This window comes from Physeter macrocephalus, chromosome 21 (genome assembly GCF_002837175.3).
Source record: "Physeter macrocephalus isolate SW-GA chromosome 21, ASM283717v5, whole genome shotgun sequence".
NCBI lineage: Eukaryota > Metazoa > Chordata > Mammalia > Artiodactyla > Physeteridae > Physeter > Physeter macrocephalus.
The window spans coordinates 102,933,526-102,960,555 of NC_041234.1; the positions used below are offsets into that span (position 1 = coordinate 102,933,526).

The following is a 27,030-nucleotide window of genomic DNA, read 5'->3' on the forward strand; positions in this document are numbered from 1 at the left end:
GAAGAAGTGTGTGAGGTTTGAAGGTGATGAGGAGTAGGGACAAGCTCAATTCTGAAGGAAGGGAAGGTAAATGAAGTCTCTTCTCCGTCTTTTGGAGGTTCTTCAGGAGGACATGAGTCACTGGAAAATCGTCTGACAGGGCCCTTGCTAAAAAGCACTCAGGACTCCCAAATTTTCCCTACCAGGTCTCCCTTTCTAAGATTCTCTAATGTATGCCTAGTGGGTAAAGAGAAGGGATTTGTTAAATGTTGACTCTTCTAATGTTGTAAAACGGTCAGTAGTGTAATAATGGTGATCCTATTAGCAAACCTCAAAGTGGCCTTTTTCTACGCTGTCCCAAAGGATTGTCAGGTCTGGCGCCAGCACGAATTGCTGCCGAGGGAGGATTCTTGCCTAGAACTTTTTTGAGACCTGCCACCATCCAGTCTGCTCTTTGTTCCCCTTTGAGCCTGGCCTCATTTTGCTGTTCTCCCTCTGGTATGCCCCTAGCTGGAGTGCCAGCTAAGCTGTTGCCCTCCACACCCCACCGCAGACCGATATGCCTTCTCCCTTTACTTGGCTGCCAGGGAGAGGATTTATATCAGGATTGCTCAACTAAGAAATGCCCAGCGATGTAACATTCCCAAGCTTGCTCTCTGCTACGTTTTTGTCCTTTCATACTGTTGATCCTTAACCTTTGTTGGAGAATCTTCATGGAAGAGTTTACCTTTGAATGATTTGTCTTTGAGTCTTATGTTGAATATTCTGTGGGTCAAATTCTTTTAGTTGCTTGGGCTAGCCCGCCTCCACTGTCATTGACCCACTATCAATAAAGACAGGGTTTGCTTAAGAATAAGGCACATTCTGTTACATGTGTGCACCCACTCTGATCAAAAGAGAGATGTTTACTAGAAGAGGAGCTCTCTATGGAGGTCCGAGCCAAAACACAACCTGGCTCTTTCTGTAGTACTTTCTAAATTGCTGTACAAGTGGTGGTATTATATAAAATAACCCGCTGGGGGGAAATGAGTTTTTATTGCTGCAAAACTATTTCTAACCTAACTTTGCTCCCACACATGCCACCCTTCTGGCCCCTCAATTACGGTAGTAGGCGGCCGTACGAAAGCAAAAGTAACCCTAAAATCACCCCCATTGAAATATAGTCTCTTAAGGCTTACAACACTTCCGATACACTTGGTTAACAATATTTTACTTAAAAAATGTTTTTATGCATGGGCCTATAATAGGCAGATGGGAACCTACACTGCAACAGTTGCATGAGTCAGGGGATAAATTCTGAGTCCTCCTGAAAACTATTAGCCAAAAGATTAAAGATAATTAGTTTTAGAGGAAGGTTCTCAACCTTGGCTGTGCACTGGAATAACCTGAGGAGTTTTAGGAACACCCATTCCTGGGTCCCAACCCCAGAGATTTTGATTTATTTAATGTGGAGAGCAGTCTGATGATAGGGATTAAAAAAAATATTCTCTTCAGATGATTCTAGTGTGTAGCCAAGATCTAGAATGATTATTCTAGATCCTTACTATACAAAGTATAGTCTGTGTACACACAGCATGGACCTGGAGTTTGCCCCAGATCTACTGAGGCAGAATGTGCATTTTAAGAGGATCTGTTGGTAATTCATACGCACATTAAGGTTTGAGAAGCACTGCTCCAGAAGGAGTGTGAGCTCTTGTAAAGCATCGCCTGGAAGGAACACTTTTGCATCATCAACCAATCTGTCCATTGGCATTATGGGTTTTCTAAAATATAGCATATAGGGCTTCCCTGGTGGCGCAGTGGTTGCGAGTCCGCCTGCCGATGCAGGGGACGCGGGTTCGTGCCCCGGTCCGGGAGGATCCCACACGCCGCAGAGCGGCTGGGCCCGTGAGCCGTGGCCGCCGAGCCTGCGCGTCCGAAGCCTGCGCTCCGCAACGGGAGAGGCCCGCGTACCGCAAAAAAATAAATAAATGAATAAAATAATAAAATAAAACATGGCGTATAAAGCCTATAACCTCAACTGCAGATGATGTGTCTACAACAGTCTAATAAAGATGAATTATCCCACTTCAGAAAAAAATGAGGAAAAGCGTAGCCAGTTTTGGATCTAGCATTGTTTCTTCCCGGTCTGTCTTATAAACTTGGATACCTTTGCTGGTAGTCTTCCAAGGCTTGTGGGTAAGGAGTGAGATGCCAAAAGACTAAAATAAAACAATGATATTTTTTCCCCACAAAGCAAGGAGATACTACACATGCCAGCCTGGTGAGTTTGCCTTCGATCCCCCGCAAGCTTCTAGAATGGATTATTAAGAAGATGATTTCTGAGCTCTTGGAAAGGGACTCACTAATCACTAGGAATGAGCATGGGTTCATTAAGAGCGAGGCATGCCAGACTAAACTCATTTCCTTTTGGATGGGCTTACAAGAGGAGGCTGCAAAAATCATTTACCTGGGTTTCGGCAAGGATCTTGAGAAACCCTTCTGTGATGTACTTTCAGGCAGGATGAAGAAATGGGGTAAGCTGAGAGTATGGATGGTTTAATGCTTAACTTGTTAAATGACCACATACAAAATGTATGCATTTAATCAATTATTGTAAACCCAGGAAGACAAGCGCTTTCCAACACTTGGATAAAAGTGAGACTTTGACTAAATTTGGGATTAAGATGGAGCTTGTAAGGATATCTGTGTACATTGTACGACAGAAAATAAAAATCCTCGTTGTCACCATCAGGCCTTTTATTGACACAATACTTTTCTATATTATAGAGCACTTTCAAGTATATTATTTCATTTGATCCTCGGCACAAACCTGCAAAATTAGAATAGTGATTATCTCCATTTTACAGATATGAAAACTGAGGTTGAACGATTCAGTAATTTTCCAAGGGGACAAATAGTTGTGAAGCTGAACATAAAAAATAAACTCTTAGTGTAATGCAGTTGTGACAAATAGGAAGCTGTATATTTCAGCTCTAAAATTAACTACATAAATTCAGAGTGAAGGCAAGGCTTAGAAGTACTTTTATAAAAGGCATAGGGGTTTCTGTTAGCTTAAACTTAGTATGAGCCCATAGTGTTTTGTGATTGCTAAATATGCTATTGAGATCTGAAGGGTATATTAATGGAAATACGCAGTCCACCACATTGGAAGTGATAGTTTCTTTCTATCTGAGGTTTGCCAGAGCATTTCTAACGTGTTGTTTTATTCAAGTTTCTGCGTTTGAAGAAAATGGGGATGTTCCACTTGTAAAAGCAAAGACTTAAGGAAGGATTTTACATTACACGTTTTCTGTGGGTCAATGTGTATGAAAATAGGAAGAAGGCAGTCCTCAGAAAATTAAAAGAATTTCCTCAGCATTACAGCTACCTGATAATTGAAGGGACAACCATTTGTGACAGGTGCTAAGTCTCCTCTGGGCCCCCAACCCCCCTGTACCCCTCCTCTAGAAGGGTTCAAGTAGAGGTTTGGTCAGCCCCTTGTTTGGTAGGTTGTAGAAAGTGTGCGCGTCGTATCATTTTGAATGGCCCTTCAAATTCTATGCTTTTTGAAGTCTAGGATTCATTCTTTCCCTGTGTCCAGATGTATATGATAAAGTCCAACTTTGGGGCATCAATTGATGAAATCCCAAAATTGACTGCTGGGGTTAAGAGGGAACAACTGCTTGAGTAATGATCCTGCAAAATAAGGGAGCTTTGGCTAGTTTTGAAGTTTCTGATGACGTGCCACCCTTTATGGGATTTGTCTCGAGCTCAAAATTAATTCTAGCCCCTGTACATTCTGCCAGGCTATGATGTCATATAGGTCATCCTTGGGTCTTTAGCATGTGGTACCAAAGATGGCCTTCTGAAATGAGAAGGGATTTCCTCACAAAAGTCATTCTTTATAGGTTAATAACTCATGTGAATGGCTTGAATTTCTCTGCACATCCTTACCACACCCAGTTTCAAACATGACTCTAGCCAGGATCCTGTAGAGTTAATTTAACGTATGATGGTCTGGCCTAGGGCCTATTGTTGGAGATGGGGAGTGGGCTCAGGGAACATCTTTCTTCTCCAGGCCTCTTTTGACCTGTCACCACCAACCGTGTGGTTTCCTTTTCAGGTATTTCCCCAACGTGGTGACCATTTCATCACATTGCCTGCCTCCTTAGGGAGGAAAGTTGAAAATGTTGGTCTATAGCAGAGCAGAGTAGCATGGAGCTCTGGGAGTGAAGGGGAGAGACCAAGACTAAGTCTGGGGACCTGAACAAGTCTTCATTCTTAAGAAGCCTAGAGGCCAGATTCCACTGGTAAGGAAAGGAAATGGAAAAGAAGGGGGAAGCTGAAGTAGATTTCAACAGGAGGGCCACAGGTTTAGCACCGGGCAGTGGACAGCGAGTTAGTCCTAGGCACCTCCTTCCCTTGAGAGTGCAAGGTCAGGATCTCAGAATAGCCTGAGACAGCATAGCTTAGTGGTTATAAACACAAACTCTGGAGCCAGACTGCCTGGGTCCAAATCCTGTCTCTGACACTTGCTGGCTGTATCACCTAGGCAGTTTGCTTAATTTCTGTGGCTCTGTTTCTTTCTTTGTAAGAAATGTGAATAATGAGAGTACCTACCTCATATATGTACTGTAAAGATTACGATGCTTAATAAATGTAAAGCTTTTTAACACACCCTAACAAATACTAAGTGAATATGAGTGTCTGTTCAACAAGATAAAGAAAAAAGTAGGGTGCGAAGGTAGACAATTTAGTAAATATTTATTGTATACCTACTATGTTCCAGATACTGTGCTAACCAAAGTTTAGTATGGGAAAATCTGGCTTTGGAGTCAGGCAAACTTGGATTCTAATTACAGCTCTGACCTTGGCTATGAGCTGGATGGCCTTGGGCATGTTCCCTAACTTCTCTGAGCCTCTGTTTCCTCATGTGTAAAGTGAGGATGATAATAGCACGGGGCCACACAGGGTTGTTGCTAGGAGTAAATGAGTTAGTACCTATGTGTGTGGTATATATGAGTGGGCTCACTAAGTGGTAATACATGACTTCTGTAAGCTGGGGCCTATATGATGAAACCTAACGGGGATAAATGTCAAATCTTAAGTCTGAGTTTAAAAGTCAATTGCAAAATAATAACACATCACTTGTACAAGTGAAGGACAAGAAAGGATTGAACTGGCAAGATCTTGTGTGAGAAAGAGCTGTGGGTTTTGGTTGACCACAGTTTCCTATGAGCCAACAGTGTGATCTGGCTGCCCAAGGACTAAGGTAATTTTAGATGGCATTAAAAGAAATGGTGAGTTGAAATCCCAGAAAATGATCATTTCACTGTCCTCTGTACCCTGTGCTGGTCAGATCACTTTAGACGTGTAGGACTTCATTTTGCTTACATTTCTGGACGGACAATGACAAACTCACTGACAAACTGCCCAGAAGTGGTGACCTGGATTGGGAGGCAATGGAAAACCCTTTCTTGAGGATGAGATTAAAATAACCCAGGGAAGGAAGCACTAAGGCAATATTTGAAACAGTGTTTTCTTCTAATGAGAATGTTTATAGAGCACACCCCACGTGCAATCTGTCAGCAAATCCTGTTGGCTCTTTCCCCAGATTATATCAATCAATAATCCAACCATTTCTCATCACCTGTCTGCTGCTGTGCTGACCTAACCTACCATCTCTTGCCTCATTATTGTAGTAGCCTCCTTGTAGGTATCTCTCCTTCCACCCTGGGCCCTCAGTCTATTCTCTACACAGAAGACAGGACTGTCCTATTTAAATGTAAGTCTAATCATGTCACTCCAGTGGCTTCCTAGTTCATTCAGAGTGTAAGTCAAAGTCCTTACAGAGATCTGCAAAGGTCTTGCTTACCCTGGCTCCCATTATACCTCTTTGACCTTATCTCCTACTTTCCCCCTTGCTTACACTGCTCCAGCCACTGTAGTCTAGTCACAGTTTCTTGAACCAGCCAGGCATTCTCGTGTCTCAGGGCTCTTGTACTTCCTGTTCTCTCTGACCAGAACCCATTTTGCCTAGATATCTGCATGGCTTACTCCTTCATATCCTTTAATCGTAAGTCAAATGTTACATTCTCAGTGAGGTATTCTTAGTCACCCTTTTTAAACTGCAACAATCTCCCCACAAAGCACACACTTCTGTATCTCCTTTCTCTGCTTTATTTTTCATCACATCTTTCATCATTGTTTAATATTCTATATAATTATTCTATATAATTCACGGGTATATAAACTATAGAAAAAAGCTGTTCTTGTTGAATCTGGCAGGAGTCGGGTAAGCATGAACTCTGCCCTCTCCAAAACCTGGATAATTGAGAGTTAACTACATAGAGATACATTTGCAAACGAGTGTTGGTCAAACCCTGGAAGCAACACTGAGTGAGATATTCTGGACTCAAGGAAGACAACTCATATCTTCCAAATGTTGTAAGACTATTATGTGTAAGAAGTAGACTTCATCTAGGTTGCAGCTTGGGTCAGAACTAGAGCCAGTGAGTATGAAGGGAATATACACAGGCAGATATGAGATCAGTCAAGCAATCTGAAATTCTCAGGCTGTCTCATGGAGTGGTGAGCTCCCCATCGCTGGAGGTGTACAGAAAGAGGCTGTGTACTACCTGTCAGCTTTGCTATAAAGGAGATCCTGTACTGGGTTGGGAAGTGGACCACACCACCTTGACAATCTTTGTAGCTCTAAGATGCTGAGGACAAAGATGTGGCCCATGGATACAGGGTAATTTACATTTGTTTTTTAGAACTGAGGAGAGGATTTTTGGTCTTTGTTTCTGGAGTCCCAGAGACAAATTCTCCTCTCAAAGGTCCATTCCACCCTAATTGAGATTCCATTTCCCAGAAATTACTTGATGCTGCGCTGATTAGAGGCCAGCCAGGGGTAAAGGGACTGATTCCCATGGCAACCAGGTTAAAAAAACATACCATGTGGAGCATTGTCAGCAACAAGCTACGTTTGCATTATAAATAGATATTTAATTCATTGAAATAGCTCTGACAGTGAGTAGGAAAGTTAAATCCCAAAGCCACTCTTTAAGTATTTCACAGTTAATTGACAACTATTTTTTTCTCTTCTAAATCATGTAGAACTTGGTTCTCTAAGTGTAAGAGTGGTATATGTGAATGCTTTTAGAAAACCAACTAACGGTCCAGTGTCACAATATTTCTCACTATCTGTTTCTCATTGAAAGATTTATCAGAATTTTCTCTTATTGCACGGGTATCTCTGTTTGACTCTTTTTGGTACTGGAGACCCCAGGTTCAATGTCTGGATTTCACAAGTCTTCTTCTATCATTTTTTGCTTCATCTTCATCCTGCTTTTCTAATGCAGAGGTTTCTGTAAATTTCAGTCCTTGGCCCTCTACTCTTTTCTTCCCATCTCTCTTTCCCTGAATAGCTAAAGCAATCAAGTGATCACTTGCTAACTTGCACAGACCTACCACTAGGCTTGACAATACACGTTGGAATAGCCAATGATTGGAAAACAAAATCAGACCTGATCAAAGGACTTCTAGCCTAAAACCAATGACCAAAAACAGGCCTCCCTCCAGTGTTCAAAATGTACAGCTTGATTGAGGGTTAGGGATGGAGAGTTTGAAGGCAGCTAGTGGTGTTTGGCAGAAATGTAAAAGCATTTTTGAAATGAATTTTTAGAAACACTATAAGAAATTCGTAGATGTGACTAATAGAATCTCATCAAATGGAAATCAGAGTGAGACTTTGTACTTCTACATTCCAAAGAGCTTAATACAAATTAGTCTATAGTACTCAAGAGTGTTTCATTCTGTAAGGATTAAGGGAAATGCGATGCATTTTTTTTTTCATTAAGTTGCTGGGTAAATAAGCTTCCTGATATAAGAATATGGGAGTTGTTTTCTAAATTTTATCGTAACCAAGGATAAATAACTCACTGTGTGCAAAACCCTTGTACATTGCTCTATTGAACAGTGATAGCTTAGAATTAAACAGTGTTGGGAGGTAAGGAGCTTTAGGGTCAGATGTGAAGGGGTTGTGACCTCCTCCAGGACCCATAGGTCAATTCTTCTGAGGTCTCGAACAGGTTTAAGGAATTAGGTAAGCCCCCTCCCCCAATACAACCCTCCTAAAGTGTACTGGATTCTCACCCATGCGGCAAGTTGAATGCTGATCCAAGGAAAGAGGCGAGGGGCTCAGAATGCGAGCCAGCCTCCGTTTGGAATACTAGGAAGGAACAATGGGACAGGACACTGGGAGGTCCCCTGCTCTAAACCACTCACCTCATTTGCTTACTCACTCTTTGAGATCCCACCACCAGAGAAAACAGGGCTTTCTTTAGGGAGGGGCAAACTATTCAGCTTTTATCAACCTTTCACACTTAAGAGTGAATTAATGTACACCTGTGGTTGTCAGGTAAGGGCCGCAAAGCACACTTTGCCAATTCCAAAGTTCTGTAGCGGACTAATCCTAACGTTGGAAAGCAGCTGTGCTACAGACCTAGAAGTAACACGGTAGAAAGTATGTAACTTCAGTGTTTGCCCTCCTCAGGCTCAACTTGGAGAGAATATTGCCATTCATTCATTCTTCCATTCATTCAAAAATGAAATGGAAGGATGATGGGACATTCTGTTCAGTTACCACGTCCCAAACAAAAATGGACATTTTGGAGCCTTCCCTCCTCCCCGACTCCATCCTTGAGCTCCTTTCTCTGTACTAGCAGCGCTGTGCTCTCTTATTCTGCCGTGGAGATCAGCTCCAATACACCATTTTTGCTAAGTGTTAAACAAACCAATGGAAAACCACTGCCATAGTTTTTGCAGTTAAATAGTGAATACTCTCTTTATTCAGAAGAATATATTTTTAATAGAATTTCATGCACCAGTAAATCAGTACAGTGAGGAGTTACGAGGGCAGGGAATCTCTCTTCAGGAAACATCTCACCCTGGTAGGGCTCTCAACTCCTAAAATCCCCTTGACCTATCTCAGGTGATTAGTGGCCAAGGAACAGTAGATGGGGTGGACTCCCAGGGAAACCAGTCAGATTTGCAAGTCTCTGAGGATAAAAAAGAGGAGAGGAAAGCTCTTGCCAAGGAGGGGATTATTATATTGGGGCTGGCAGTTCCACTGAGGTTCCCTGAGAGGTTGATGAGGGAGAGTTGGTACTGGTGCCCAGGTCTCCTTCTTGGTTACACTCTTCCAGGGCTATGGTCTGGTCTCTTCCATCTGTCTCTGAGCCTCTGTGTAGAGAAAAAGACATGACTAAGGGAGGATCCAGAGCCATCAACCTGCAAACGGGTTGCATCGTGGGACTCAGATGCTAGAGGAGCATATGGACCATTGTTTTAACAGAAGCCCCTGGGTTCACAGAAGGAGGCTGACATAAGGCAATTACCTGGTTCGGAGTCGAGGCCACTTCCTCCACTCTATGGCTAGCACCACCCCCAAAGCTACAACCACCACCACGATCAGGGTACTTCGGACAATATTCCCCACAGTGCACTCCTGAGCAGCAGGCCCTGTGGTGATAAAAGAGCAGAAACCAAGGCCATAGAGATCAGTGCATATATGTTCCCCTGGATCTCTTGTTGCCCCCTCATCTGGCCTCCTCCGGGGTTCACTCGGGAACCATGTGTTGAGACTGCAGATGGGGTGGTCAGAGGCAGTGCTTATGCTGAAGCAGAAGCAGCCCTCCTTTTGGGGGGTGGAAGAGGCCTTGAAAGTATCCTTCTCACTATCTTTGAGTGAATCTGAGGTTCCACCTCCTTACCATCCCTAGGAGAAAGAAAAATGACCACACTTGAGGTCTCTGACTCCAAACCCCTCCCCCTCCATGTTTGGCCTGTCTCCATGGAGACTATCTCTGGGATCCCAGGTATGTCATGCCAGAACCATGGAGGGATTATCATCTCACCTGCTGCCCCCACCAGCTCCAGGGGATCACTAGGCTCTGACCAGATATCGGGGTAGGCCTGCAGACGGTAGCTGCAGCTATAGTTTCCAATGCCTTTTCCTTCTACATTGTTGATGACAAAGTCTCCATCCTCTGAAAACTGCTGAGGTGCTTCTTCTCCATCATGTTCCAGGACAAACTCCACACCTGGCAGGGGTCCTCTGCACTGAAGGGTGATATCCTTTCCTAGCTTGAACACAGTACTGGGCCAGGCTGACAGAGAGGGTTTAGGGGGCTTATCTGCAACCAACCAGGACACAGAGTTAGAAATGGCCTTGAACCCAGCCCTTTTACCCCCTTAGGGCTAACTACTAAGAAACTACAAAATCTAGACTCTTACTGAAATCTCCAAGACCTTACCAGTCACCCAGATCTCCAGGGAGTCACTGTGATTAGAAGCTGCAAAGGGAGCAGAATCCAAATAGTAAACACAGCTATACACCCCAGAATCTTCACTGCTCACTGCTGGCATCCAGAAGTCAGCCCTGTACCCTCTTGGCCTCTGTTGCCTGAAGGGCTCTTGAGTACCCTTCTTCAACAGGACAAATGTTGAGTCTGGCAGTTCCCCTTGACATTGAAGAGTCATGTTTTCTCCAGGGGCCACCATGGGACCAGGCTGGGCTAATAGGCTGGGTTTGGGGAGCAAACCTAGAAGAAATTGACCCTTGGTCATAGAGAGGTGGCCACTTTCCAGGGCATCACTGGAGTCTCAATAAAGAGGAGAGACTACTGCTTGCCTCTCCTTGAGCTCTTGGAAAACCGCTTACCGTTTCCCGTGAACCATCTGACAGCTTACTCACTCTTTTCTATACTCCCCTGCCCACTCTAGAGCATCTTCCCCTTACCTGTGACTATGAGTTCCAGGGTGTTGCTAGGCTGTATCTTGATAGGGCTGGTCCAGTCAGGATGGTAGCAGCAGCTGTAACGACCTATGTTAGCACCAGATATATTGGTGATGGGGAATGCCCCATCATTACTGATGGATCCCCAGAGCTGCACTGAAGTGGCTTCTATTTCTTTGTGCAGACTGTACCCTACTCCATGGACTGGCCCTTGGCACCGGAGAGTAACATTCTGCCCCATGGGAACCACAGAACTGGGCTCAGCAAACAACCATGGCTTGGGGAACGTGTCTAGGAAGAGACCAAAGATGGAAAGTGGTTAGTATGCAAACTTATCACTTGCTGAATTAGCCCTTTATTTTTCTCCTTCCAGACACAACCGTTCCCCTCCACGGCCTAGCCTAGCCTTCCAAGAGGGATCACCCTCTCTAACCCCTATTCCAGTTCTCTCTGTCCCAGTCCCAAGTCTCTTCTGTCCTTACCAGTCACCCAGATCATAAGAGGCTTGCTGAGGTATGACCCCCTGTTTGACATAGTGGTCTCATAGTAGACACAGCTGTAGTTCCCAGAGTCGTCTGCTCCAACAGTGTGGAGGAGGAAGTCAGCCACGTTCCCTGAGGCACTCTGAAACTGTAAGGGAACCTGGGTTCCCTCCTGCAAGAGGGCAAACCTCATGCCCTGGAAAGCCCCTTGGCAGCGCAGGGTCACATTCTTCCCAGGAAGCACCACAGGACCCGGCTGTGCCAGGAGAGTGGGTTTGGGGTAGAATTCTGAAATTAAAGAGATCACAACATGGGAGAATCCTGCCCCCGACATTCTGAACATTGTTTTTTTAGTGTTATTAGAAGAAACAATATATGCTTATTGTAGAAAATTAGAAAATACAGAAAAAAAAAACCTATGAAGAAAATACAATTCTACCGCTCAAAGATAACCATTCTCTATACGTTTTAATGTATTTATTTCCCATTTATTTTTTTGTACATGGCCATGTCATTGTAGCTATAACTATTTGCATAATTGGGCCTGTAGTTTAATATTTTTCACTTTATATTGTAAATATTTTCCTATGACGTTAAACAGCCTTTGCAAACTATCATTTGTAATGGCTGCATAATATGCAGTTGACATCTCAAGGTCTTCGCCCTTTCTCTGAGGGCCATCCAGCCCACCAACCTCTGACAGCCCAGCTAAAGAAAAAGTGGACATTGGGCCTAAAGCTCAAGGCCAAGCCACAGAAAGATTTCAGAAATAGGGCAACGTGTGAAACACCCCCATCTGCCTCACTTCTTTCCCCAGAAGTGAATTATTTTCCTCCCTCTTCTCTTTCTCACCTTCCTGTATTAGTGATCATATAAGCAGCTGCCTTACATGGACTGTTTACCATGTGCCAGGCACGGTGCTAAGCACATTCTTGGTGACTTTTAGAAGGAGCACTTCTTCCTCTCCCACTGACAGCCCTCCCACCCACTGCCCCAGAGTCAGTACCACCTCCACCTGCATTTCCCCACTTCTGACCTGTCACCACGAGCTCCACAGGGTCGCTGGGCTCAGACCAGATAGCAAAGTCATAATAGCGGCAGCTGTAATTCCCTCCGTCACCAATGCCCACCGAAATGATCAGAAAGTGGGCTGCACTGGCTCCTGGACTCGCCCAAGACCTGTCACTGGACGCTATTTCACTTCCATCTTTGTAAAGAATAAAGCTCATTTGCTGGTGGGGGGTGGAGCAATTGAAAGTCACTCGGGCCCCAGGAGTGACCACAGGACTGGCCCATGTCTTGAATAAGGGCTTGGGGTACATTTCTAGAAGGCAAAAAACCAAACACAATACAAAACCAAATTAAGAGAAAAGAAAGATAGCTAATGTAGCAAATATTGGTTCCAGAAAGCTGCTTTGTTTCCTATAGTATTTCATTCAGAAGAAGGTGCAGTTAAAAGTCAAGGCAAAACCACTTTGCAGATGAACTTTTCACAGGGACCCCTCACCCCACCCCTCACCTCCTCCAGCCGAATCCTCACTGTCAGCAGAACAAGCAATGGAAGCTAGCTAAAAGAGTGAATTGTCACTGGGGGTCTGCTGATTCCCTGAGCCTCAGTTTGCCCGTTTGGACAAGAAGGGGAAATGGTACCTGATCCACCGCCTTTGAATATTTGCTCTATAGCTCAATGAGATAATTGATATGAAAATAATTAGAAAAATTAAATCACCCTCTACAAACCCCAGCTATTAATAACGATTATGGCTATTAATATCGTGCAGCCAGAGGCCCTGGCACTCCCAGCGCCACGCCTGCCTGGCTCTAAGATTGGACACAGGCTCCTAGGACCAGCAGCAAAGTTTGCTGTGAGGAGAGGAGTGTCTGACCCAGAGCTTTGCTTCTCCACTCCTCCCTCACACACCCCTTTCAGCTCTACCTTTTATGACAAGCTCCAGGGGCTCACTGGGCTCAGACCACTTGAAGGGGCGCTTTTCAGTGTGAGTGCGGCAGCTATAATTGCCTTCATCTTTATCCTCCATTCTTTGGATTGTAAAGAAGGCTTCTCTCCCAAGGGCACCAAGTTGCTGGACAGGTTCCTGCACTCCCTCCTTATACAGAGCAAAACCCATGCCTGCCAGCCATCCTTTGCACCGGATTTGCAGTTCCTGGCCCCGAACTGGGGGGGAAGCCGAAATGACAGGTTTGGGGAGGATGTCTGGAAAACAAAACAGGGAGGACAAGGAGTCCGAAGTTTGGAGGTGCCCAGATGGGACACTCGGAGTCACTTTGTCAGCAAAATAGAACTCCATCCTGGACTGGCCTTTGCCTCTTCCTGTCAATCTTCTCATAACGCTGTTCCCCTCCCCACCCCTCCCCCCACTTCAGTGCCCCTCCTCTCCTACAGGAGGCAGAAGCCCCTTGGGCTCTGGGTCTCTGAGCATTCCCCATCCCTAGGGACAGTGTTGGAGTCCCAGGGGCACTGGGGATCCCTCCGTGAGGACCCTCTGCCTTTTCTTACCTGTCCCCACCAGCTCAAGTGCCTGACTGGGCTCTGACACAGCCATCTCCTCCCACGAATGGCAGTGGTAACTCCCGGTGTGGCTCTGGGTCAGGGCTCCCAGGGGGAAGGCAGCCCGGACCTGCTCGGAGGCTGGCCGAGTTGCAATCCACCCGGTCCCGTCCTTCAGCAATACAAATTCCTTAGTTGAGCCAGAAGGGCTTCTGCACCAGAGGGTTAAGTTCTTCCACGGGGCCAGAGGGAAGTTGGTCTCTGCCCACAGCTCAGGCTTTGGGGTTGGCATGATTATTTCTAGAAACAGCAGAGTTAGTGAAGCCATCCTCCCTCACCCTCACCCTCCCCTTCTCCTTGCCCTTGAACACCCTCCCCAGATCACATTGCCCACCTCCCCTTTCAACCTCAATCCAAACTCTTTCCTTCTCTCGCAGGTGCTGGGCAAAGGGGAAGCTGATGTCTCAGCTGAGGCTCAGAAAAATGCAGAAGCTTGGGGGAAATTTTGCAGGCAGAAAAGCAGAGTTGGAGGCTGAGTTTTGCCAGCAGCTTTAGCAAGTGCCCCTTCCTGGCTGTCCTTCCCAACCAGTCACTCCCTGGCCACTGACACTGACACTCTGTAGTTATTTCGGATCTCCAGGGAGGAATGTCCCAGTCTGGAGCAGGAAAAACTCACCAGTCTCTTCTGTCAATACCCCATTGCACAGTCCTGCAAAAGAAATTGCTGCCAGGGCTTTGTCCCCTCCCCCACGGGACTTCACCCCCGGCCTTCTGCCCAGGCCCCTTCCCCACCCCCTTGTACTCACCACAGCAGAGAAGAGCTGTGAGTATGAAGAGCATGGTGACCCCTTGAGCTGTTCCCAGCAACCAGGCTCCTCTAGCAAGACCAGAAAAGAGAGGAGAGGAATTGCCTGGATTAAGGGGAGGGCGGAGAGAAGGGGGCGGCAATTTATGTCATTGGCTTACTCACCACCCAATAGGGATTGGATATGGCCAGGATAATGGGATATAATCTTTTCTGACATGGATGACTTTTCTTTTTGAGGGCCTCACCACCTACAAACCTCTTGCTCTTTCATGACCCACGTGCCCCCCGCCCCCTCCCCCACCCCCAGACGATATCAAATGTCAGGTCCCCAAGGCCCCTGATTAGGCTGTTGCTGGAATTGAGATGTCAGATGTGAAAATGCCTTTGTAACTCCAGCTCTCAGAACCCCTGGAGCTCAGTGTGATCGGCAGCTCTGGGTGGTGGGTGTGGGGGTGGAGGGAGAACTCTTGGGTGTTTCTCAGTCATCAAGTTTAAGTTTGGAAGCGGTTTGTATTATGGCAGTATTGGTCCTCCGACCGACCTGCCTCACCTGCCTTTGTTATGGAAGGGTTGCCTAGGCAGCAACAGTGAATTACCAGAGGATTGTCAGTGCTGAGCTAAGCTTGTCAGAGAATGGGATCTCTCTACCCCCACCCAGATTATGACTAGAAATGTGCGGCATTTTTAGGTTATGGGTCCTGTAGAATTAGATTATATTAAGCCAAAATTCATTTGACAATTTTTACTTAGAAAACACTGACCCTCCTTCCTGGTCAGGAAAACATGCTTTCCAAGCTGCATTCTCTGAAATCTGGTTGCTGAATTCATTCTTTGATGCAGTGGTCCTGGGCTGAGGTGGGGCACTTGAAGCTACATTTTTTTCTAACCCCTGGCGAACTAGGACTTGACCCCCATTGAAACTTTTTGAAAGCTCAAAGGGTAGTGGTCCTGCAGAAAGTTTAGGTGGCTCCCTTCTCATTACCCAAGCACCCTGTCCCTCAGATCCCAGTGGGAAACACAGACACACACGAAGTCCTGTGATCATGGTGGGGGAGGGGTACAGCCAGGATCACAGGGTGGGGGAAAGTAAGCAAGGCATTTGGGAACGGAGGCCCCACCAAGCTAGGAGCTGTCATTTCTCTTCTCATTTTCAGGCAGAATAGCCTGAGCACAAGGCCATGAGGATCAGGGAGAGAAGGAGATGACCCAGGGGACACAAAAGGATAAAAGTAAATGGCAGGAGAACCTGTTTGGCTTGACATGTTATGGGTCCGAGGAAGCAGTCCCAATCCATTCAGATGCCCACCCAGGCTGAGGCTATATTCTCAGAACGCTCTGCACCGTGGTTGGGGGCCAGAGTGGCAGAGAGACTGGCTTCCATAGCAGCTAGGATGGACTACAAGGCTTGCTAGCCCTTGAGAGCTAGGGGTAAGGGTGAAAAGTTGGGATGGGAGTTGGATAACATCCTGGGAGGCAGGACGGTATGGCTTCTTACAAAAAAAGTTCAGTTGAAGTTAACGTGGAAGACATCCATCATCTCTGAGAGGCAGGGTGGCTTGGGAGGGAGATTTGTGCACCCTCCTGGGGGAATCAGTGAATGAGGTTCTGATTACTTCTCCAGGCTCTGAGAAATATGCATTCCTCCACCCTCTGGCTTGGGTGCTCACCCCTCTGTGAGGTGAAAGAGAAACTGCTGGAATGAGAAGGTCTTATATCTTAAGCCCAGAAGGTAGAGGATACAAAGGGTGGCCCCCGTGGCTTGTCTCAACTGGAGTATGACCCATTCCTGAACCTTTGGGGAGCCTGAACTCAGCTAGATTGAGGAACAGGGGGTTGGGACAAGACAGTTACCTGATTCTGAGTCTCCGACACTTCCACCTTATCCACAGCTCTACCAACAGCAAGGCAACAAGCTGCATGATTAGGGACAACCTGATAGCCTCTTTCAGAATGTAATTCCAGGTGAGAAAGCCTGTGGCCAGAGAAGACCAAAAGCAGGGACCTTGATGGGGACAGGGACAGTCGAATACATTCATGGGGGGAGGGGGATCTGGTTACTGCAGGTGAAGGGAAGTTGAGACAAAAGTGGCCTTATTTTCACGAAGAATAGGACCCTTGAAAGTATCCTGCTCACTGCCTTTGAGTGACTGTGAGACCACTCCAGAGGAAGGATGCCCAAACCCAAGGGCCCTGACTTACAAGCCCCCAACGACCCTTTCCACGTCCTTCTGGGAATTGCTCTGGGATCCCAGGGGTATCGTGGCCAAAGCTGCGGAGGGGGCATCCCTATGAAGAGTGTTCCTCTCACCTGCTGGCCCCATCAGTTTCAGAGGCTCACTGCGATACGACCAGATGTTAGGATGTGCTTCTATGCGATAGCTGCAACGGTAGGGCCCCGTGCCTTTCCCTTCAACATTACTGATGATGAAGTCTCCATCCACTGAGAATTTTGAGTATGTTGCCCTTTCTTCCCATTCCAGACAAAATTCAAGTACTGGTTGAGGTACTCGGCACTGAAGGGTGATGGCCTTTCCTAGCTTGAACACGGTGCTGTGCCAGGCTGACAGGGAGGGTTTGGGGGGCTTATCTGCAACCAATCCAGAGACCAGAGTTAGAACAAGTGACTTTGAACTCAGTGCCTCCTCCCTCAACAAATGTTTCTCAGGTCCTTATTTGGTCTTCTCTTTTTTTTCACTTCCACTAGATCACTAGCGTCAACATTCGATTGTGCATCAGAACTCCTTGGCCCATTCCTTGATTCCCTAAAGACTCCTAGGTTCCGACCTTCAATCAGAAAGACCCATACCTGTAAGTTTCCCCTGGTCTTAAGGAAAATAACTTTTCTAGGGGTCACAATGGGGCTTGTCCATGCTGAGAGACAGGCCTTGAGTATCAGCCCTGGGAGAGAAGGTACCTAAAGTTTTTGGAGAAAATTCTACACCACCCTCCTAGTGTGTTTTTCTTTGGCTCATAAATCCAAGAGGGTACAGGGCCACTAGCTCCTTCTCATAACACTGTAATGATGATAAAAACAAACAATAGTTGTTAGCACTTGCCTACAACCACAAGCTCCACGGTGCTGTGTGATGACATCCTGATGGAGGTCTTCCAGGAGAGGAGATAGTGGCAGCTATAGATGCCAGCATCACAATAGGTCACATTGTTGAGGAAGAATGACTCATCATCACTGATGCTGGTGGTACCCAAGAGCTGAAGTGTTTTGTCTTCTCCTTTCTTATAGAGTGCAAGCTCCACTCCATCCACTGGCCCTCGACACCACAGGCTCACATTCTGACCCATTTGGACCACAGGACTGGGCTGAGCAAGTAGCCAGGTCTTGGGGAAAGTGTCTAGGACAAGACCCAAAATATAAAAGGCTAACTGTCTGACTTACCCCTCCCACTACTTAGGGTTCTTTTTCTCTTCCTCCAGTCCACCCTTGGCAAATCCCATCCTAAGCCCACTTAGACAAATTCTGCTCCTTCCCCCACCATTAGCCCTGGATGCATGATTAGGTTCTTCGGCAGGCCCTGAACAAGTTGTACACCCTTAGCCCCTACAATAGGTCCCACTGCATCCCCCTCTCTTACCGGTTACCCAGATTTTCAGGGTATCACTGAGGAGTGAACCCCTGTATGACCCATCATAGTAAAAACAGAGGTAATGTCCAGCATCGTGGATTTTCAAAGCCCGGAAGAAGAAATATGCCTCATTTTTTAGTGGCCTCTTGTGGTAAAAGGACTTCTCCAGGTCTTCAAGCCTTATTAAAGCAAAGGTCATTCCATAGATTGGCCCTTGGCACCTGAGATTCAGGCTTTCTCCCGGTGCCATGATGGGCCCAGGATAGGCTGTCAGAGTTGGTCTGGGATAGAGTCCTAGAAAGGGAAGAGACCCTGAGTTAGATGTAGGATGATTCTTCCTTATTATATTCTGGTTTAATTTTTCCTAGTTTCCTTAGATAGAAAGTGATAGCTGAAGTTTGCCCTCTGCTTCCTCTTCCTTCCTTGAATCTCTGCCTCTTCTAGGAGGTAATCAAGGGTAAGTTCACTTATGCCCCTCCCCTCTCACCAGACTCTATCAGCTCCACTGAGATCTAACTATGTGTAGGGTGTGTCTCGGTGGAATATCTACATTTGTAATTCCCTGTATCTTTAGGTCCCTGAAATGCCAAACGTAGCTCTTCAGACCACCCAAGAAACCAAACTTCTGAAAATGACTTTTATTCCATCTTCATAAAGCATGAATGCCACTGCAGTATTAAGGATGGCTTTTGAACACATTAAGTTCACAGAGGACACTTCCCACAGGGGACTGAAAGAAGCCAATAAGGAGGGATTGGCCAGTAAGTCTGCAACCCAAAGAAACCTCTGTTAATGGAGTCACACCCTCATTTCCATGTATTGTTCCTCCAAAGAGATTAAACTACAAAATAGAGGGCAAACCTCACTCCCAAACCACTCCTTCTTACCCATCCCCATCCCAGGTAGGCCCACCCACCCATTCTTGGAAGGATCAGCTCTATCATATGCTCATTAAGCATTTAGGATGTGTCAGGCATCGTGTAGGTCTAGGAATATACAAGTAAAGAAGATAGACACAGTCCCTGTTAGCCAAAAGCTCATGGCCTAGTGGGGGACACCAGCAAACAGGTAACTGCAGAAGTGTGTGCTAGTGGCATCTACACTGGAAAGACATTCGTACAACAAACATCCATAACACGCAGTTCCAACAGACAGGCTTTTGTTCTTTGATCCTCAATAAAAAGCTATACTAATAAAATTAATATCTACCATTTATTGAGAACTTATATGCCAGGCACTGTACATATATTATATTTAGGCAAATCCTCACAACAACCCTGTGAGGTAGGCGTTATTATTATACCAATTTTGCAAATGAGAAAACTGAGTCACAGAGAGGCATCATACAGTAGATTGGATAGATGCTGTTATTCCATTTTAGAGTGGGGGAAACCGAAGCACAGAGGTGAAGTAACTTGCTCAGTATCACACAGGGAGGTAGTGTCAGAGGTGGAACTAGAAACCAGGATTACTGCTTCTAAGTCCAGCTACTTTGTGTGGCACCACAGCTTTCCCCAAGCCTATTTAACTTGATGAGGGAACTAAAGCAGGTGTGGCCGATTCTGTCTAGAAGCATCCAGGCCATGGGGTGGGGGAGTTGGGGGTGGGGTGTGTGTCTAGTGTTTGGACATCGTGGGGAGGCTTCTACTGTGTTTAAATCTTGGTACTGCCTTACTGGATCTGTATCTACAAGACTAAATTAATTTATAAAGTCATTTCTAAACTATGAACTATCACTTTCTTTGTTATTTTTTTGTTTATTTTTATCACCAGCACTAGCAACTCATTCTATTTTCCACACTTACAAATAAAAATCAGAAATAGAATAAAACTACTTTAAATTTAAAAAAAATCAGTTTACAAGACTGCAGTGGCAGTGCCTGGCACATGTTAAGTGCTCAATAAATATTAGCCTAATGCATGAATGAATGCATGATTTTCGACAAATAGAGAACAACAAAGCTGTGATGAGCTGAAGCTGCTGGACATTTGTCTGGACTCACCCACTAGCCAAGTGATTGGCTCCCAAACATTTGCCTCATAGCATGTGTGATTCTAATTTGCATCTCAGTAAAATGTCAAATGACTCTAGCTCATGGGCCTTGCAGAGAACTGGGCAAGGAAAATAATGTCAGAAACCCTGGCTCATCCAACCATGATCCCGGGGACAACGATCATCAGACCCCAGCAGCCATAGCCACACCCACCTGCCACAATCAGCTTCAGGGGGTTGCTGGGCTCTGACCACAGGGTGGGGAGCATCTGGATATGAGTGCGGCATATGTAAACCCCTTCACTCTCAGGTGTCATGTTGGCAATGGAGAATATGGCCACTGTCCCCGTTGGGACTTGGTAATCCACGGGTTCTGCATATCCCTCTTTGAACAGCATGAACACCAAATCCTGCAGCCAGCCATGGCAGAGTATGTTAACATTACATCCAGGAAGAGGGGAGGTCTCAGCCTGGATCCAGAAGATGGGCTTGGGCAGCTGGCCTGGAAGGAGAGAATGAACTGGTATTCAGGTGGAGCAAGGGTAGTGCTGCTCTACTTAAATGAGTCTTCCCTGTATGACCCTTATTTGTCACCCCTTTTTTATTTATTCATTTTATTTTTGCGGTACGCGGGCCTCTCACTGTTGTGGCCTCTCCCGTTGAGGAGCACAGGCTCTGGACGCGCAGGCTCAGCGGCCACGGCTCACGGGCCCAGCCGCTCCGCGGCATGTGGGATCTTCCCGGACCGGGGCACGAACCCGTGTCCCCTGCGTCGGCAGGCGGCCTCTCAACCACTGCGCCACCAGGGAAGCCCTGTCACCCCTTCTTTCCCCATCTAGGGTATCCCCTATGTTGAGAGCTTGCCCTCTAGATCTGTTCCAGAGTCTGTGCCCTCACGCTGCATCTATAGAGACTAGGCACTTATTTACTAACTGTGGAATGCATGGATTATACATGCATGCATTTGAGGCAAACGAATGAATTAAACCCTGCTCTGGGAAGGCAAGTTTGAGTCCCAGGAGCTGGAGTTTATTCTTGATTATCTATCTCCGTCTTCTTACCTGGTGCCTCCAACTCTAAAACTTTGCTGGGCTCTGACCAGCCTGTCTCCTTCCAGTAGCAGCACCTGTAAAGACCTGTATTGGACTGAGTAAGGGCACCAATGGGGAATGAAACTTGGAAGGTCTTGTGGGAAGGGCGGATCCAGGTCATCTGTGTCTTATCTTTCAGCAACAGGAACTTGCTTGAAATCCGAGAGGGGCTTTTGCACCAAAGTGTGATGTTCTCCCAAGGGGCCTGGGGGTAGTTGCTCTCTATCCACAGCTCTGGTTGAGATGGCATCATTGCTGTCATTCCCAAAGATAACAAAGATGTCAGCAGTCCAACCCTCTCCCTCCCATAACATGCCCCTCCATTGTCCCTTAAAATTAGCCCCAACCCAGGTTCTTCCTTTTGTCTTCCCTTGGGGACAGGAGTGCATGCTTTTATGGGGGGTGGGATAGGGACCCCAAGATATTTGTTTAAGGAATTCAAGTGAGGTGGGGAATGAAGTGCAAGTCTTGCTTCCTTTCCATCTGAGACAAAGTTCTTTACTATTTTGTGGGAAACCAAATCATGAAGTAAGAGGTCCTGATTCCCAGCCAGCTCAATCTGGAAATTGCCTTTGGGATCTCAAGGCAGTTATGTCCAGGGCCATGGAAGCAAGTCAATGTCTTGTGGCCTTCAGGAAGTAAGGTACTTGAGGTAGCAGGACTCACTTACCTACTGGTGTCATACCCAGACTCAACCCTGAAAAGAGAGATTATGGTAAAGGAGAGCCCCTCATTGTTCCCACCCACCCTCAAAGCTCAATATTCTCCATTCCCTCCCCATAGGGGTAACTATGACAGGTTCACTTGCCCTGCCACCACTTCCTTGTACTCACGAATGCAAAAGAGTAAGAGAGTGAATGTCCGCAGCATGGTGGCCCCTTCCCCTGGCCTGTCCAGGGTCATGGAGCCTCTGGAGTCTTGAAGGGCTTTGCCCCTCATCAGGTGGTGAGATCTAAAAGCAGAAGTGTTTTTACTCAGGGGACTGATCCTGCTTCGGAAAGTTTAGTTTGGATCAGTAAATTGCACCTGACATCCCTCCCTTCCTTCCACTCCCTCACTGGCATGCAGGGTTACTGGCTACTTCTTCTTCTCTTTGTCCCTTTTCCTCACTTCCCCCTTCGCCCACCCAAGGTCTTTGCTGGTATCTACCGTGTCAGATTTATTGAAATGTCTGTTTGTCCAGGGGATCTCAGAGGCCCAGAGGCCTAATCCAGGCCAGCAGAAGCCCCAGGGTATGAGGGAGATGGGAGGTGGAGAGAGTCACCTTTTCAGATCCTTTACTCATACATACATATTTTTGTCTGAGTACTTCAACAACCTAGCAAAGGAAGTGTTTCTACCATCACCATTTTGCTGGCTAGGAAACTGAGGCTTAGACGGGATATATAATTTGCTCAAAGTCAAAAGATATTAAATATCAGAGCCAAAGTTCAAATCCATGTTTAACTCTAATGCTTATGCTCTAAAACCAGTATTTAAATTTTCAGAGGCAGCCCTTGCCCCCTTTCTCACCCTACCTCACCCGTACCATCTCATCCCATCCAGGCCTCCCCTTATGCAGAATGTCAGAATGCTTCAAATCTAATAGTACTTCCATTCTTATTCCTTACCCCCCAAAATCTCAAAGCCTCCATCTTGAGTAGGTGTTGGGGAATCAAATTACTTGAGCTAATTGATATAAGATGCAAATGATTTATTGGCTGCCCGTAATTTATAAGCATTCTTGTTCATTGCCCCTAAGGGAAACAAATTGTTTGAATTTCAGGGAATATGGCAAAGACATTTGAGTTCAGCGAGGCCTTCTCATTTTCTTGAAAATCACGATTGACCACAGGCCCTACACGTCCATAAGTAGACCCCTTACACTTTTCTGCCTCTCCTACCCCACCCCCTGGACCCAGAGTATCCTTTTGCCAAAGAAAGGCATATGCCCATCACACAAACTCAGGCTAACTCTCTTCTACCAACTCTCTACTCAGAGCCTGAGGTTCTGGCCTACCCCAGCTGTTTAATTCTATTTCAACATAGTGGGATAAAGGCAGCTCCCAGAACAGAAAGTGGTGATTTTGCTTCCCCTAACTGATCCTGATATTGAAGTCCCTAATTTGCTCCAGTGATGATAACACTAGGAGGGATAAAGGAGCAGGAAAAAAGAGGAAGATTCAAACATCTGGGCTGTAGGAAGCAGGTGGACCGTCAGAGATCCAGGGAAGCACAGTTTCCCTTTGCATTTCTTACTTTGCATTGAAGGATGCTCAAATTACCCTCTCTGAACTTTTCTTATCTTTAAAGTTGGGGAATAATATATACCTAGCCTTGTTGTTGTGCTGAATCTGAGATAATACATGTACAGTGCCAGGCACATAGTGAACATTTCATTAAAACTTGGCTATTTTTCTTCCCAAAGGGGGTATTAATCTGGTATAGGACCCTAAAGATGCTCTTTCCATCTCGCCTCCTACAGACTCTTGCTCCCACTCCTCTCAGGGTCAGGCCCAGGCCCAGGCTTGGGTGCCACCCTGTTGCTTTGTTCCCCTGAGGCTCTGGGCCAGAATTTATTGCGGAACTCAGGTTTTACTGCCAAGGGAAAGGTTCAACCTGGGATTCTGCCCGGGAATGCCATCTGAGATTCCAGCCTCGCCACTTGGACCCCTAAACCAGGGTTTCGCTTCCTGGGGGCTTGAGGGAAATAAGGGAAGCTGGGTTTCTCAGCATGGCTGACCCCTCCGCAACCTACTAAGGAAACTCTACCATTTATATCCAGCCAAAATGGTGAATCTTCTGTCCAGGGAACATTGGAAGGAGCTGCAGGCTTCAGGTTAATTGGCCACGCCCATTTTTGGCCTTTCACACTCCCCCACACACCCCCCCCCAACTTCTGCAGTCTAGCCTTTTCACCCTTCCCTTCTACTCCACCCCAAGCACTTTACACACCCTTAGGCAGCGCCGCAGTGCTTTTGAGGGTGACAAACCTGAAATGTCTAATGGCTCGCCCCCTGCATAGCTTTGAGGGTTCCAGGAATCAAAGGGTTTGGGCTCAGCGGGGTGCCGGGTACATGCTCCGCTATAGGTTTCGAGGGAAGACTGAGAAGGAAAAGGAAAGACATCTACAGTGCCCAGAGATTCTCAGCGAGGCACGGCTGGGCTCGGGGAGGGAAGGAAAAAGGGAGGGATGAAGGGGGTGGGGGGAAAGACTTGGGAGCATTTAGATTTACGGCAATTAATTACATCAGGGAGATTATTTCGGGGTTTTGTTTAGGATCTGATGGGCAGTATTTAATCTTCAGCCACTGGGCTATGCGCTCATTTGCAGGTACTTACGGTAGTTGAAGGCCCGCTCCGCTGTTGGAGATTCTCCAGTGAGCTCCTCCAGATGCAGCAAACTGCCCCGGCCAGAGAAGAGCAGTCTAAGGACAGCCTCTCAGGCTCAGGGCCACGCCTCCCTCGCTCCCCCGCCTGCTCCGCCGCTCCAGCCTCCCCCTCCTCCCTCTACCAGGCTCTGGGAGCCCACCTACACTAACTCCCTGACACCTGCAGTCCTCTGACAACGGGATTTCCACGCCCCTCCCAGCTCCCGCCCCTCTCACGATTCCCTGCGGAGGTTGCTGGAGCCAAATTCAGGCCCCTGCCCCCTCGCCTGTCGCTCAGAGTTTCATTGGGTCATTGTCTTCTGGAGGGGAGAGGGCCAGCTCTCAAGCCTGCCAAAGCTGTAGATCCCTCCTCTTCAGCTCCCCAATGCCTTTAAAGGGATCTCAGACCTTCCTCTGCCCATTTAATACCCCACTTAGGCATAAACACCACCCCACCAGGGCTTATATGCCTACTATGTGCCTCTGAGCCCTGGGCATCTATTATTTCAAATCTTCATAGCAACACTGCAAGATGTGTTACTTCCCTCAGTTTTACAGATGAGGAAACTGAAGCTCAGAGAGGGTTAAGTAACTTGGACAGCCTTCAAAGTCCAGCTTGGACTAAAAGCCCAGGCTTTAGGGACATACAAATTTGGATTTCAGTCTGGTTCCACTATTCAATAGCTGAGTGACCTCAAGAGAGTGAGTTAAACTCTCTGAGTCTCAGTTTCCCCATCTGTAAAACAAAACAACAGAAGCTATTGCACAGGGCTTCGATGGGATACTGTAAGAAAAACTTACAGCATAGTAGGCCTGGTACATGGTAGGTGCTCAATAAATGGTAGCTGCTGCTGTTGCTATCACTACCACCACTACTACTATTATTAATCTGTACAGCTTGCCACAAATGCTCTAGAGAAACATGATTTCAATGATGTAGATAAGCTTTCATAAATTTAGTTAACCATGAATGACTTTTTCAAATGATTATGTATGGATAAGATACTAACCAAAGCTCCTGACATATACTATACGATGGGATTAAAGTATAGCATCCAGTGGACCCCCAGATCAATTGACTGTTGTAAGAAATAGCCACATTTTTCTTTATGTACAATTTTTACATTCATAGAAGATTAAAAATTATCTAAAGAAAAAATACTGTGATTTGAGAACAAACTACATAAAAGTAAAGTAACTGCGCTTTTAATAGGAAAATTGACTATCGTATCTTCATGCATCAGGGATATCAGCTGTGGCTTCCTGGCATCCTCTGGTCCTACACACCATTATAAAGTACAGATTATCACATAAGAATAGAATAACCATATGAATATAAATAGGTATTTTAGGGGCAAGTTATTTAACCTCTCCAGGCCTTAGTTTTCCTATTTGTAAAATGGGGATAATAATTGTACTTAATATCACACAGAGTTTTAGGTATGATTGAATGAAAATCCCCCTGTAAACTACTACATAGTGCCTGGGACACAGCAACCAACCATCCACTAATTCAATACACGTTTGTTGAGTATTTTCTTTGTGCCAGACACTGTTATAGATGCTGACAATCCAGGGAGAATGGCAGTTTCTGCTCTTAAGGAGTTTGTAGTCTGAGGATAAACAGTGATAGAGAACAAGTAGGAGAAAGCCAAAGAAGGGGGTGCCATGGGAATCAGAGGATTGCAATAGGCAAGACCAGCAAGTAAGGCATGGAGAACTGTAAGCAGCTTACTGTTACTGTGTGCCGAAACCAGGGCAGTGGAAGTAAAGAAGGAGGAGAGAGCAAGGGTTCCCGAAATATTTAAGAGGTAAAATTGGCCAAACACAAATGGTTTCCTGGAACACTAAAGTGATAATTATTATATGTCAGGGTGGAAATATCCATGCCTATTTTCAAAACATTTGTATAGAAATCACTATGATGGTATCAGGCACTAAGTGCTTTATAAATATTAACTCATTTTATCCCAATCACAACACTAGGGGATAGTATCAGTCCCATTTTACAGATGAAGAAGCTGAAACTCAGAGCCATTAAAAAATTGCCTAAGGCCAACACAGCCAGCAAGTGGAAGAGCTGGGATTCACATCCGGGCAATCTGTATATACAGTTCCATGGTCCCATGTTTTTTTTTTTTTAATTACTTAAACCACTTTATTGATTATAATATACCTATAAAAAGGGTCTTATTTAGAAAATAATTCAAAATTTTTTTACGCAAAGTAACTGAAAACTTCTCAGTTCCTTCATTCTTTTTTTAAATTGAGGTATAATTGATACACAACATTAGTTTCAGGTATACAACATAATGATTCAATATTTGTATATATTGCAAAATGAAGTCCCATGTTCTTAACCACTACAATGTTCCCTCTGCATTGGAAGTTTGTAATGATAAAAGTAAAAAAACCTTTTAATTTAAAATAAAGTTACCATATGATCCTCCAATC

At 45.9% G+C, this 27,030-nt stretch overlaps 1 protein-coding gene across 1 annotated transcript; it reads right to left on the reverse strand.

Annotated features, from left to right (window-relative positions):
• Positions 1 to 8,793: 8,793 nt before the first annotated feature.
• On the reverse strand, positions 8,794 to 24,577 carry IGSF1 (immunoglobulin superfamily member 1). The gene is made up of 20 exons (XM_007105876.3): positions 24,548 to 24,577; positions 22,060 to 22,178; positions 21,897 to 21,923; positions 21,197 to 21,481; positions 20,350 to 20,637; positions 18,152 to 18,436; positions 17,618 to 17,911; positions 16,870 to 17,148; positions 16,413 to 16,533; positions 14,560 to 14,630; positions 14,430 to 14,462; positions 13,763 to 14,053; positions 13,181 to 13,459; positions 12,281 to 12,568; positions 11,245 to 11,532; positions 10,766 to 11,053; positions 10,281 to 10,568; positions 9,882 to 10,160; positions 9,363 to 9,486; positions 8,794 to 9,207 (listed from the first exon to the last, which is right to left on the reverse strand). Exons 2-20 carry the CDS (start codon positions 22,163 to 22,165, stop codon positions 9,072 to 9,074), a joined length of 4,050 nt encoding a protein of 1,349 aa, XP_007105938.3. The 5' UTR covers positions 22,166 to 22,178; positions 24,548 to 24,577; the 3' UTR covers positions 8,794 to 9,071.
• Positions 24,578 to 27,030: the final 2,453 nt, after the last annotated feature.